This window comes from Crocuta crocuta, unplaced genomic scaffold (genome assembly GCF_008692635.1).
Source record: "Crocuta crocuta isolate KB4526 unplaced genomic scaffold, BGI_CrCroc_1.0 scaffold369, whole genome shotgun sequence".
In the NCBI taxonomy this organism is placed as follows: domain Eukaryota; kingdom Metazoa; phylum Chordata; class Mammalia; order Carnivora; family Hyaenidae; genus Crocuta; species Crocuta crocuta.
In genome coordinates, this window is record NW_027529441.1 from 5554401 (window position 1) to 5569475 (window position 15075).

The 15075-nt window shown below is 42.4% G+C and overlaps 1 protein-coding gene across 6 annotated transcripts in view; it reads left to right on the top strand.

Annotated features, from left to right (window-relative positions):
- The window catches only part of APP (amyloid beta precursor protein), a 270144-nt gene that overhangs the window by 249145 nt on the left and 5924 nt on the right, over window positions 1-15075 (top strand). For all 6 annotated transcript variants that reach the window (XM_077760216.1, XM_077760217.1, XM_077760218.1 and 3 more), the window contains 2 exons: window positions 5032-5132; window positions 8559-8705. In XM_077760216.1, the coding sequence (XP_077616342.1) occupies window positions 5032-5132; window positions 8559-8705 (248 nt within the window). The remainder of the gene's footprint in view (window positions 1-5031; window positions 5133-8558; window positions 8706-15075) is intronic.

The window sequence follows — 15075 nt, forward strand, 5'->3', positions numbered from 1 at the left end:
AAAGTTGATTTTTTTTCCCCATCTTTTAAAATATCTAACATGAAAATAACTTCTTCATTCATTCCCCAAAACAATCTGTTCTAAGGGAAGAGCTAGAAAATGAAGGTGTTATATAGAGGGAAGAAGCCATCTGAAGGCTTTATTATAACAATATTTCAGTAACAGCAATATCTCATTTTGATATTTCACAAAGATCAATGCATTAAATGCTGCAGTGGGTGGAAAGACATGAAATGAGAAGGTCCCTGTTCTCAGGAGTTTGATGTATAATAGAGGGAACACACTTTGTATATTTAAAAGAGGAGATAGAAAAATTAAAATGGGGGCGCCTGGGTGGCCCAGTCGGTTAAGTGCCCGACTTCGGCTCAGGCCATGATCTCACAGCTCATGAGTTCGAGCCCCGCATCAGGCTCTATGCTGACAGCTCAGAGCCTGGACCCTGCTTTGGATTCTGTGTATCTCTCTCTCTCTGCTCCTCTCTCTCTCTCCCTCTCTCTCTCTCAAAAATAAATAAACATTTAAAAAATTTTTAAATAAAAATAAAAGAAAACAAAATAAAATAAGTAAATAAAAGAGAAGATGGAATTTGAAAGCCAGGAGAATCTAAAGCAATGTAAAGTATAAACCAGGGTGTTTTTGATGTAAGCAGACAGGACACTCAACAAGGGGTGTGTTACCCTCAGCACATGCTGGAAGATGACTTGGAGGAAGGTTTTGAAACAGTTGAGTCTCCTCCATTGGCAAAGAAGAGGGGAAGGAGTCAAAGATGAGAGTGGCCTAGGTTCAGCTCTCTTTTCTTCTACTGGGTAAAGCTAGGGTCTCCCCAATAAAAGAAGGCCATAGGTAAGAAAGACTGATTCGGTATGAAGTGAGGAAGCATCTAGTTTATGAATAGCTCTATTTGCTGGATCTGTCGTAAGGCCTATATACATATGCTCTCTATTTCCGCACTTAGAGTGAGTCTCCCAGGCACTTGGACCAGTTCCCCCCTATGTTCGTAGCATTCGTTTTGGTTCTTCCAACATCACACTTCAGGAGACCGCATGCTTGAGTCTAACGTGCCAGAGCGTATCTTTAGACTTTCCAAACTTAGAGACTCTTCCTAGGATTGTCCTATCATGCCATTCTGTTGATGGCATCATTGTTGAATAATTGCCACTGTCACTCTGAAACAAGTAAAGAAAGGGTTTTTGTATAATCACGACTGAGAGAAATGACTCTCTTTGTCTTTCATACCTGAAAAACCAGGGCACTGTAACTTTTAGAATGTAGTGTCAAGTAGGGGAAACAGTGGAAGCAGTGGTGATTTCTGGGCATAGTGGCCATTCCATAGCTACTGTCCTGGCTTATTTCTCAGGAACAATGGATTCTGAAGGTCAAGTTATACCATTTGGCCAGAATAAAGAGGAAAGATACTTAGCAGGCTATCCACAGGGAAAGGAAAGCTACCCTTTCCACTATAATTTATTACCACCCTTCTCCATCCCCATGAAAGAGACCAAGTCCTTGACCCCAAACCATGTAAGAGGTTTCCTGAAGGACATGCCTCTTTCTGCTTCAAGTGAACCACAGACTCTGCTCACTTACTGTAATGTAGACAGCTAGAATCACACCAGGGCGTAGAATGGAATCCACACAACTGAGAAAACACCATCTGATTAGCCTGTAAACAAAGGTGCCTGCAATGTATTTAAATCTACATGTCATATTTAATCACGTTCATAGTATGAGCTTATTACCCATGATATTTGCCTATATGCAAACCTATTAATTTTTCTTACCTTTTACTGAGATTTGCTTAGTGTATACAAAGTCTTTTCTCTAAGTGATGGTACATGCTATACAAAAATGACCTAGAAAGATCTCTTTCTGCTGAGAATCTCACAAACTGTTGAGCTATAGTTATCTGTTGTTCTGACTTGTTAGATGAATTTCAGGGTTTTTTTTGACTCTCAAAAGTATTTTCCATATTCTTTTAGAAATAATGTGGGCGTTTGCAATTTTGACTGGAGACCTCATATTTTTTTAAGTAATTGTTTGGTCCCACAATCTAAATAAGACTATTCAAGAGACTTTTTTTTTTAATCTCAGAAATATAGAGGTGTCTGGGTGGCTCAGTCAGGTAAGTACCCAACTCCTGATTTCGGTTCAGGTAATGATCTCACACTTGTGAGACTGAGCCCCACGTTGGGCTCCACGCTGAGTATGGAGCCTGCTTGGTATTCTGTCTTCTCTCTCTGCCCCTTCCCCACTTGCATGCCCACACTCTCTTTCTCGAACATAAATAAATAAACATTAAAGAAATCTCAGAAGTATAATTCTAACTGTTGCATTGCTAGATCCTGATGACAGAAAAAGAGTGGGCTGTAAAGAAATCACTGTGGTTACACCAGCATCTCAGATTTAGAAAGATAAAAATATACAGTCATTATATATATAAAAATATTCTCTGTTATGAGAAATAACAGTATTAGCATCACAGCCCAATAAAAATAGTGTCAGGAAGATTATAGATCAGAAAGAGTTGGAAATCATGAGAAAATGCAAATAATTTTAAAGCAATTTAAATAGAGAATAGAGCCCTGCAGCTCTCAGGACAGGGCCAGGGGTTAAGGGATGGTTGAGAAGACCCAGCAAAAGATGAGAGAGAAAGGGAAACTGTCCCACTTTGTGCTTCTGCCTTTATGTCTGTATCAAAGATAGTGATCCTCTGAAAGAAGGAAATTAAAGCCCAAGGTAGATCAAGATGAAAAAAGGAAGCACTCATTCCTTCTAGCAGTTATCTGCTAATGTAGGAAATAATTCCATAACTTAGCAATTTAAGACAACAAGTGTTTTGTTTCTTATAGTTACTGTAACACTCAGGATTTCAGGGATGGGTTAGCTGGGGGCCTCTGACTCAGAGCTTCTCATGAGGTTTCAGTCAGGACATCAGCTGCAACCATCTGAAGACTTCAATCTTGACTCTGGTGGGTCTGTTTCCAAGATGGTGCACTCACAGCAGACTGCCACACCTCGTTGTGGGAACCATTTTGTAGAGCTTCTTGACTGTCCTCCTGACATGACTGCTGCCTNCGCACTCACAGCAGACTGCCACACCTCGTGGGAACCATTTTGTAGAGCTTCTTGACTGTCCTCCTGACATGACTGCTGCCTTTCCCAGACCAAGTGATCCAAGAAAGAGAACAAGAAGGAAGCTGTGTTGCCTTTTTATTTATTTATTTATTTTTACCTAGACTCAGAGCTCATCCATGATCACTTTCTCTATTTTCTATTCATTAGAAGCAAGGAACTTCATCTAGTCCATGCTGAAGGGAAGGGAATTAAGTCCCACCTCGGGAAAGGGGGAGTATTAACAGATCTGTGGATGTATTTCAAATCTACAACACCTCTCCACCCACATCCAAGTCCTGTGACCCAGAAAAATTGTAGGTAAAGAGAATTTGAGGATGAAAATCTTGAACTGCCCTCCAGAATCTTTGTGGATCTCTGGAAAGCAGGAGAGCTGGGAAGATAGGGAGAAGGAACTAGTTCTAACCAAGACAAGAGAAGATAGGGTAACAGTCTACAGGCCAGTTGTAGATTGACATTGATCTTGGGTCTGTTTTGAGATGAGTTATTAAATGGAAGCTTTGTGAACAATTGGACAAGGAATCAGAGATCTGTCACAACCAGCAAGGGTGCCCATGGTCTTGTCCAAGTACCCTCCCTTTCTTTTTATATGAGCTGTGCCATTAGACTGGCACACGGTATTTTGTTGACATTGTGCTTTTCAGTTACAAAAAGGTGTGTGACAAGTTTCACAGCACCTGGTGGACGAGACTGTAAGCGTGACTAGACAAAAAGCAAGAAATTAGGTCCCATGGGAGCTGAAGTGCCTGGTAACATGTAGCCTGAGCGAGAACCATCGGGAATGGAACGTGCTGCCTCTCTTTGACTGTCTGATCTGCTCAAGATTATAACGCAGGAGGGAGGTTTTGGCTTGTTCTGCTGTGCAGGCTCAGAGTAGCTGCTGTAGGAAAACTGGTCTGGGCTCAATGTAAAAAGGCCATCATTCTTGTAGACAGAGCTGTCTGAAATGGAGGCAAATGGATAGATTTTTTTCTCCACTCACTCAGGAGTGGAGGGTTTCCCACCCTCCCCCACCATGGGAAAACTGTAGAGGATGTGATTTTGTTAAAAGTCTTTCTCATCCTAAAATTCTGACTTTTGAAATTTAAGTGCTGCAGTATGGAAACTGGTGTTTATATCTGTGCTTTCAGTTTTTGTGTTAAAAATGGCTTTACATTTTGTTTTTTAGCTTCAAACTATTTGAAAAACAAAATTTATTATAACCATTAGTGAAGAATCATATAGCAATTTATAGAGGAGGAGTTACTAAGTTACAATTTCTGTTACTCCCACATCAACAATTTCAAAAATTATGTACTGCAACTCTTCATTCAGCAGATGAACCAATTACATTCTATATCTGTAACTAAATCACTTAAATAAATGATCTGATTTTTACAGTGCTTCACTGCATAGACGAACATAACTTATTTGTAATTAGAACAAAGCCCTAAACTAGCAGATTGAGTCTACCAGGTAATTAATGCTCATTTTTAAAGATGTTTATTATTTTTTCCAAAGGAATGAAAACACATGAGGAAAGACTAAACTATTAATAAGCCCCTAAAACAAGCTAGTGTATTCTGGGAACACATCTTTGCTAACCTCCCATCTGGTATTTAACTTCTGGTTTTCCCCATTTAAAAAAAAAAATTATAGCGTGTGTTTAAAGGCAGTAGAAGCTTTAACTCTGGATTTCTTTAATCTTTAATTTCTCTTTGTTTAAAATAGGTAGGGGTTAAGGGTTTAAATACAGGGTGTCAGTTTCCTTGAAGAAAGTCATTAATCTATTTCCTCTCACTCCAAGCCTAGAAAGAAGGTTTCTGTAGCCTTTGTGTTATAGTCGTATTGTTTACAGATAAAATGAATTGAGAGCCCTGCGTAATTTAATTATGGTGTGATGCTTATGGATTAATGCAGGTTCAGGCTTGACAAATATCAAGACGGAAGAGATCTCTGAGGTGAAGATGGATGCTGAGTTCCGACATGAGTCAGGATACGAAGTCCATCACCAGAAATTGGTACGTGAAATACTTTACCTTTTTCTGCCAAATGACCTGTTAACACTTGTTCATTCTGTGCCAGAAATGCAGTTAAGGAAAAGATAAAAATAAAGCACTTGCCTAAAGGATTATCATGAAAATATAAAGAAAAAGAGGGTCTTTATATAGTAGTTCTTTACACCTAGAAGGTTAGCTAAGCTCAGCAAGGGCTGACAGTGGAATTAATTTATATAATACTATCCCCTCTAGGAGGCGTCTGGGTGGCTCAGGCGGTTAAGTGTCTGATTTCATCTTGGGGCATGATCTCGCTCTCCATGAGTTCAAACCCTGCATAGGGCTCTGTGCTGACAGCTCAGAACCTGGAGCCTGCTTCGGATTCTGTGTCTCCCTCTCTCTCTGCCCCTCCCATTCTCGTGCTTTCTCTCTCTCTCTTTCTCTCAAAAATAAATAAAAATATTAAATAATAATAATAATATCCACTTTAATTAATTTCCACTCTGTTTTCTAGGAAGACAGGTTTATAAGAGGTGGATTTGAAATGCAAACATTACTTGGCCTCCCAGAACACGTTTTACGGCTGTTGTCTTCAGTTGGCGTTTATAACTGTCTGCCTGTGCTGCTTCATCTCTCCTTCCTGTCCCTTTCTGTCCCTTCCCCAATGCCCACGCGTTGGGCTCTCTTGCAGGGCCAGGATCTTTGGGTTTCTAACGAGGTGGGTGGAGGCAGGAGGTAAGCAGGACGCCATGACGTTCCCAACAGTGTTACTCATGAAAGGTTTGGGCAAAGAAGATGGCAGCTTCCTTTTCAGACAAAATCTCCTCCCTCCCCTCTTTTTCCCCCAAAATGTTAGAACCCTAGTAAATCAAAGAGCACCCACCCATCTCTTTGCAGGCAGCTCCAAGAATTCCATAAAATCTTTAACCGACAGCTTCAGATAAAATCTGCATTATATTAGGGCTTCTTTCATCTTTTTTTTTATAATTTTTTTTAACATTTATTTATTTTTGAGGGAGAGAGAGAACACAAGCAAGGGGGTGGGCAGCGAGAGAGGGAGACACAGAATCAGAAGCAGGCTCCAGGCTCTGAGCTGTCAGCACAGAGCCCCACACGGGACTAGAGCTCACGACCAGGAGATCATGACCTGAGCCGAAGTCTGACGCTCAACCGACTAAGCCCCCCAAGCGTCCCAGGTTTCTTTCATCTTCTCAGTAAGCATAGTAAGGAAGTTAAATTAATAAAGAAGACGATTTTATTGCACAGTGAGTAGTCAACATAAAATGGTAATAAAGTTCTACCAATAATAATGCTTGAGAAGTACGTGCTCTCAGGCACTTACGTGTTCATGTGTGTGTTTGGGCGCATGCGTGCACTTTAAGTGGGGGAGTATCTTTCCAATATTCACAAATAATATGTATCAATCCAAGTAGTAAATTCCAAAAGAAATGCCTGTGAAGTATTGCGTAGGCCTCTTTTCACTTAATAGTTGGAGCAAATCCAAAACTGACTTGTGATTCAGATTTGCATTTTAACTCCCGTAATCTTTTTTGTACAAGAATATTTCACCTTTTTTTGAAGCACGATCTTCATTGGTGGGTTAACCTAGTCTCAATTATTATAGAATCAGGGGCACTCTTGCTCTGGCTGCTACTGAAGAGGTTAAAAAACCCTGGGGGAGGGGCGCCTGGGGGGCTCAGTCGATTGAGCACTCGACTTTGTCTCAGGTCATGATCTCACAGTTTGTGGGTTCGAGCCCCACATCGGGCTCCGTGCTGACAGCTCAGAACCTGGAGCCTGCTTCCGATTCTGTCTCCTCTTTCTGCCCCTCCCCCACTTGCTCTCACTCTCTCTTTCTCTGTCACTCTTTCAAAAATACATAAACATTAGAAAATTAAAAAAAAAAAAAACCTGGGGGAACTAGTAAAGAGTTAGGGGCTAGTGGGGCACTGAGCTGAAGATTAATGTGCGGACTTGCATTTTCTGGAGCTGTGTCATAAAAACCCATCTCCACGGTTACACTCACCCCTGTAATGTGACAGTGACTAATGGCAGCGGCAGCAATTAGGAGACTCCGCTCCCTCTACTGAGCTAGTTGATAGGATAATGTGCTACAATTAGTGAGATGAATATTACAAAATTACAGTATTTTCTTAAAGACATACGAAGATGTCCAGACTTGCATTTATTCCTGATTACCTCACACTTGTATCATTAGCTAATTAACGATTTGCTTTTTTATAAATATGTTGAACTGGCATATTTGTTGGGAAAGGGGAATAATTATGAACAGTTTCTCATTTTGTTGCAACTATACCGTAAGACTCCTTTGGAAATTGACTTCATTTGCTGTATTTGATGTTGCCTTTTCAGATCGCTAGGATGTTTGTTTTCCCTGGGAAAATCAGTCTTTTTACTATGTTGAGGTTATACTGAAAGAAATTATTTAGGGAGCTTTTATTAATGTCTATACTAAATAGCATGCATGTTTAGTTATACTGAAAGAAATTATTTAGGGAGTTTTTATTAATGTCTATACTAAATAGCATGCATGTTTAGTAGTAGTAAGGCGCAGTGATTGGGCATAAGGTCACCTTCATACATAACAGATTATAAACAGTGCCGTGTGCTCTTCTAATTCCATTTAGGTAGATGAGGTTGAAAAATAGTGACTTGCTTTTTTATAAGCAATAGTAAGGAGTGCTGTGCAGCGAAGTTATCGTACTGACTGTGTATCTTCGGCAGTGTTTTCCAAAATTTTTTATGTTAAATCCAAATAGACAGCAAGAATAAAATGACAGTTTTAGTTGAGCTTCTGGAGAAAACAGTAAGTAGGTCCCGCAGTTCTGCGTGACTATTAAAATTCTTACCTTGTCACCTCCTACTTCTTCCCTTTGGGAAAAAAAAAATTTGTTTTAAGCATCACACTTCTCAAGGTTAAGTACCGTCTTATTGAATTATTGGCTAAAAGTAAGTAACAAGACGTCCTTTTTCTTCTGATTAACTCCTTTTTGTTTCAGATGCTTTATTCCTATGTATTAATGTCCATCTAAGGAGGTTAGGACATCTATGGGGTTTGAAAAGCACCTAAAGCATAGTGGTCGCTCCTCACCTTTACAGCCTTTGATAGGTCCCTGCCCTACCTCTCACCAAATGTTCCACCAGTCGGAGGGTTTCAGGGTTCCTCTTGGCTTCTGTTTTGTCTTTTTAGGGACATGCAGGGGATGGGGGGGAGGGGGAGTAGACTTCCCAGAACTGGGTAAGTCACATGTTGTACATCGTTCTGGAGACTACAGATGTCCTTCTAAGTAAGTAGAAATGGGGGGGGAAGGGGGAGGGTCCCAAGTATGCACCAAATGCACCAACCCACACTCATATACTAAAACTTCTCACATACCGTATCCAGTTGTCTCCTGCAATTGCAGTCCTTTCTCTTGATTTGTTTTCAAGGTGTTCTTTGCAGAAGATGTGGGTTCCAACAAAGGTGCCATCATCGGACTCATGGTGGGCGGTGTTGTCATAGCAACGGTGATTGTCATCACCTTGGTGATGCTGAAGAAGAAACAGTACACGTCCATTCATCATGGTGTCGTGGAGGTAGGTAACCTTGGCCGCAGGCTTGCAAGTGGGAGTTAAAGGCTACGAGGGAGATTTGCTTGGCATTAAACTAAGAACCCTTCAAGTAACTCTTCTTTGAAAACAAAAAATCCATATTCCTATATGGTGCTTAGGTTGGCCGCCATGTTCTTATTTTGGTCTTTGTTCGCTCTGACTTAGAAATACTATCTGGGATCAAGGCATTGGGTTATGTGCTGCTGCCTCAGCTTCATATGATTTGTATTGAAATGTCAAAATAATACTAAGTATAATGCCTGACTTAAAGATATTGTGATCACCCTCAAACATGTAAAAGGAAAGAAAAAAACAACAGAAGTTGAAAATGAAAAGCAAAGTGGGAGTCTGCTTCAAAAATATACCTAAACCCATTTATTCCCTAACTATTTTAAAGTTTATTGATTTATTTTTTGAGAGACAGACAGAGAGATGGAGCAGGGGAGAGGCAGAGAGAGGGGGAGAGAGGGAATCCCAAACAGGCTCCACTGACAGCACAGAGCCCGATGTGGGGCTCGAACTCACAAACCATAGATCATGACCTGAGCCGAAATCAAGAGTCAGACACTTAACCGAGTGAGCCACCCATGCACCCCTATTCCCTATTTTTTTTTTGTCTTAAAGAATGTGACTTGTAACTAAAACCAGATAATAATTAATGCTAATTTTCAGTTAAGTTTCCCAGGTTATACCAAATAGCCAAGCAGAGCCTACAAAGTCGGTCCAGCTTTCAGCCTGTTCTCCTGCGCGTCTGCCCGAAATACCTTAGTTAACAGGGGTTAGTGCAGTCACACTGGGGGTGGAGAGAAGGTTTACTGAGTGACAGTCACGATTACTGCACAGTTACGCTTCAGGATTTTGTCCCCATTGGCCAATATGTGACTCACCTGAGTGTGTACAGCACAGAAGTCAGGAGCTACATTGACAAACGACAGTGGCTACAAGATCCAAACATGACTTCTCCAGGCGCCTGGGTGGCTCATTCCATTAAGCTCTCTTACTGAATTTTTGGCTCAGGTCATGATCTCATGATTTGTGAGTCTGACCCCTGAATTGGGCCCTGTGCTGACAGCGCAAAGCTTGCTTGGGATTCACCCTCTCCCCCTCTCTCTCTGCCCTGCCCCCAACTTGCATCCTTTCTTGTGCTCTCTCTCTCTCTCTCTCTCAAAATAAATAAACATTAAAACAAATATGACTTCTTAAACCCACCATACAGAGTATTAAAAAATAAAATTTACAAGTAAGTTCTTCTTATGCATTTATTTCTTTTTTAGAGATTTATTGTCGGGGTGCCAGGGTGGCTTAGCCCGTTAAGCATCTGGCTCTTGATTTTGGCTCAGGTCATGATCTCACAGTTCATGAGTTCACGCCCTGTGTCAGGTCTGCACTGGCAGCAAGGAGCCTACTTGGGATTCATCCTCTGCCCCTCCTCTACTCGCTTTCTCTCTCTCAGTCAGAATAAATAAATAGAACATTTTTTTAAAAAAGAGTTTGCTGTTAATTCATCTCTATCCCCAATGTGGGCTTGAACTCATAACCGCAAGACCACGCTCCACCACCTAAGCTGGCCAGGGGCCCCTCACGCATTTGGAATGTAGTNGGAGACAGTGAATGAATACATCTTGAGAAGTATTAGAATTTTTAGAACTGAAAGTGATCTCAGTGATCAGTCAAATTGATCTTTTCATTTTGTAGAAGAGAAAACATCCACACAGAAGTGCTCACCCAGCGTCAGGCTCCGCAGGTCCAAATACAGAGTGTCTCCCATCCTAGCCACTGTTTCTTCTATCAGAGAAAAGTCTAGATATTTCCAGCGAGTCAGACTTTTCATTAACCCCAAAGGTGCTCCAGACCATTTTTGATCAGAGAAGGGTAGGAAAAGTCTTAATAAGTTAAATGTGTGGCAAAGCCAGAAATCTCCTTTTGTTCATGACTTACATCCTCCAGACTACTTGTTTATGGGATCTGTTGATGGAAACTGGATTTGAGTCTTCTTTTCCCTCTCCGTTCGGATGTGGACTTGATAGAGATTTGACCCAGAGAAGCACTAATAGGTGTTCAGTGGTGTTGGCCTATGTGTTTGAGAAGCCTGGAGTCATTAAGATAAAACCTAGCATCGAAAATTGGAAGCCAAGTAGCTTGTGCAGAAGGAATACATAGAAAGCATTGGCTGGTTTGGCTAAAGCATAATTAGGACAGGATTCGGCTACATTTTCTGGTTTTCAAAAATTGGGATTGTAATAGAAATTTTTTGTTGTGCTGGCTCAGTTTTCAGTAGCAAATGTGTATATACAGGCTCTTGTTAAAATTGAGACATGTTTGGGGAAAAAGGAGTTTTGGGGCACCTGAGTGGCTTGGTCGGTTAAGTGTCCCAACTCTAGATTTGGGCTCAGGTCATGATTGCATGGTGTGTGAGTTCAAGCCCCTCATCGGGCTCTGGGCTGACAGCCCAGAGCCTGCTTGGGATTTTCTCTTTCCCTCTCTCTCTCTGCCCTTCTCCCACTCTCTTTCTCTCTTTCTCCCTCTCTCTCTCTCTCTCTGTCTCTGTCTCTCTCTCTCTCTCTCTCTCTCTGCCCTTCCCCCTCTCTCTCTTCCCCCCACCTCTCTCTTTCTCTCTCAAAATAAATAAACATTCTTTAAAAAGCGGAAAAGAGCTGTGAAAGAACAGAATGACTGACAGACTAGACTGCACATCACATAAGCAATGACAGCATCATCGACTCTGGGGCGTTGCCCTTATCATAGGATTTCAGAGTTTGTGTCTTTTGAAACCGCGTGAGGTGTATCTTAAGCATCGCTGACTTCCTTTCTACTCAAAACAATACTTGTTTTCATTTCATGTTTGGGAAAAAAAAAAAAGTGTTTTCATACTTGAATAATTAAAAAGCCTCTTTTTAATTATTTAATATACTGCGTGGGAATTTCTTTGTTTCTAACTGAAGAGCGTTGACACACAGTGTTGTGTTAGTTGCAGGCGTACAGCAAAGTGACCTGACAGCTCCATGCCTTACCCGGTGCTCAGCAGAGTGAGCGCAGCTGCTGTCTGTCACCTGTAATTATATGTCTGTATCGCCTTGGACTGACGAGTCTCTCCAAGGGCCTCTCCCTTTCCATCAGTTCAAAGTGCCCGTTTCAGGCGCCAGAGTCCGAAGAGCCTATTTTGGTAAAGAACAGAAATCTATTTCGTCACAATTCTGGAGGCTAGAAGCCTGAGATCAGTGTGTCAGTGAGGGCTGTCTCCTCTCCTTGGCTTGTAGACGGGCCCCTCGGCCCTTCACACCATCTTTTCTCTATGCCTGTGACTGTCCTAATCTGGTAAGGACACCAGTTTTATCAGATTAAGAGCTACCCCCATGATCTCATTTAACCTTAACTGCTGCATAAAAACCACATCTCCAAATACAGTCATATTGTGAGGCCCTGGGGGGTAGAACTTTAACATATGAATTTGGGGAGGACAGAGATGCTGGGCAGAAAAGCAAGGTCTCCCTCTCTCTCTCTCTCTCTCTCTGGGACTCGCCACCATGGCCATGCAGCAGACTTGTTTAAAGCATGTGGCTGTGCCAGCTACGTATTTAAAAGGACACATCCCCGGGTCTCACCCCAGACCTAGAGAAGACAATTTCCAAATGGGCTTGGAATCTGAGTGTTGAGAATTTTCCCTACTGAATGGGACATGCAGTCATTTTTAAGAATCCCTGATCTATCTCTTTCCTTTCAGTCACCTGGCTGAGCCAGCCATTAAGAGCAGAAAATGTTATCTCCTGTCTGCAAGAGACACAGTTGACTTTTAAGCCTTGTTACAGCTGCCTAGGTTGTTTCTTGTGGTTAGTTACCAGGGGGAGTGTCCTTGGATCTGGGATGCCGGAGAATAAGTTGACACTTTAACAAAGATTCTGATAAAAAGATACTAATTTTTAAGCCAGGAGGTCCCTTGAAGGAGCAGAATTGTAGAGAGGAGACTTCACCAGCCTTCTCTTGATAGTCTTTCTGGTGACTGCTCGAGATCATCTAGAAACCTCTCCAGAGTGAGTGCCCTCCTTGCATTGTGTTTCTTTTCCTTATTTCTTCTCACCTCCTCCTCTTCTGAAATCGAAGATGTCGTCGAGAGCCTGGAAACCATCCCCTTCTGCCTCTCCAGGCTTTCCTTTCTCTCCTTCCTTCCGCTCTGTGCACTTCTGGGTTGAGCTGCGTACGGCAGTGTCCGACCAGAACGTCATCCGAGGTGCCGTCCAGCCCTGTCCTCAGGAAGGTTATAGTCTAACTGGAGTGGTTAAACCTGGACACAGGACTGCAGGCCATCCGGGCACCCTGGTGGTCTCACCTGGCCCACGGGGTAGCGGGGGCTATGGCGTTTCCGAGCACCGATTCTCTGAGAGCATCGTGGCGTCCACCCTGCATGGAAGTGATCCTTCTACTGATGGTCTCTGCCCACCGTAGCAGGCTGTCACACACAGGGCCCCAGCAAATGGCTCACTCCCGGCTCTGGTTAACTGCTTCGTCAGTGAGTAACCCTTCCTCACTAAAAACGAAATTAAGCAAGTGAGTATTTCCAATTAGACTGGCCTGAGTATGTCAGGACAGAATACCATCCTCCTTCCCGCCTCAGTGCGTGAAGAAATGATGAAGGCATCACTCTCCAGGACACCACTTCTTAGAGTAAAAGGTTCCTGCAGAAGATCACAGAGACGGAGAAATGAAAACGAGCCTACTGTTTCCATTTTTATTAATAGAGTCATTACCAGTTGGAAATTAACAGTTGCTAGTTTTTGTTTTTAACGGGTGCCTGGGTGGCTTAGTCAGTTAAGCGTCTGACTTCAGCTCAGGTCATGATCTCACGGTTCATGAGTTCAAGCCCCTGTGCTAACAGCTCGGAGTCTTGAGCCTGCTTCGGATTTTGTGTCGCCCTCTCTCCCCCTCTCCCGTTTATAGTCCATCTCTCTCTCTCTCTCTCAAAAGTAAACATTTTTTAAAAATTTTTAATAAATAAAATAAAAACAGAAAACAAACAATAAATATTGGTTTAGTGATTTGCTTAGCCACAAGGCCAGACACTCGTTCTCTGAGCCCTTAGCCACGCTCCTCCCAGGAGATGACTGTGCTCTCTTGGTGTCTCAAGCAGTGGCATGATGGCCATGTGTTATACTGTTTCCCAGATGTGCCCACCATCTCTAGGCGGAGGGTCCCAGTGGCGCGTGAACTTGTCCCAGTCACTCCTGCACAGTCCACTGACCCCAGGTTCTGTTCAGTAGCAGATGTCGACAGACACTGAATATTTGAAAATACACATTGTAGCTCTTTCCTCCAATCTTCCTGAATGGAGACCTCTCCTTTAATAAGGGGTGGGAGGAGACGGGACAGGTTTGTAGTAAGGGGACAAACTTACAATCGGTGCTCGGAAACCCCACAACCCCCGCTACCCCATGGGCCACAGACTTGCAGCAAGTAGTGAGTAAGTCCTGGAGATCTAAGACAGCATAGTGAATACGGACCCCAGTACTGTATTGTAATCATCAAACTTGTCACAAGACTAGAACCTAATTATTCCAAACTCTAATAATAAAGGATAATTCTCTCACCCGATAGAGGCACTAATTAGCACTACAAGGGCAATCATATTGCATTGTTTAAATGTATCAAATTAACATGTGGCACACCTTAAATTTACATAATGTTATGTGTCAAATATATCTCAACAGTAAAAAATTATGGTGGGGCAGTGCAAATTCTCTTTATTATAGGGTATGAAACAGTTTTCCTTTCAAAGGTCTGATGAGTGGAACATCAGAAATCTCTCCTTCACTCCCCAGCCAACTCATTAACGATCTAAATGAGAAGAGAGCTGCTTAGTTATCTTTTTCTTTTTTTAGTGTTTTTTTATTTATTTCTGAGAGAGACAGAGTGTGAGCGGGGGAGGGGCACAGAGAGAGGTAGATGCAGAATCCGAAGCAGGTTCCAGGCTCCGAGCTGTCAGCACAGAGCCCGATGCGGGGCTCGAACTCTCAAACTGTGAGATCATGACCTGAGCCGAAGTCGGTCACTCAACCAACAGAGCCTTCCAGGCGCCCCACTTAGTTATCTTTTTATAGAGTTACGGCAGATGACATTTCCTTATGAGTGTGTCGTCATACTGATGACATCATAAAGATACGTCCAAGGGGTGCCTGGGTGGTCCAGTCAGTTAAGCGTCTGACTTTGGCTCAGTGTTCATGGGTTTGAGCCCCGTGTCAGGCTCTCTGATGGCAGTGCAAAGCCCGCTTCAGATCCTCTGTCTCCCTCTCTCTCAGCCTCTCCCTGACTTGTGCTCTGTCTCTCTCAAAAATAAACAAACATTTTTTAAGTTACTTGCTTTGGG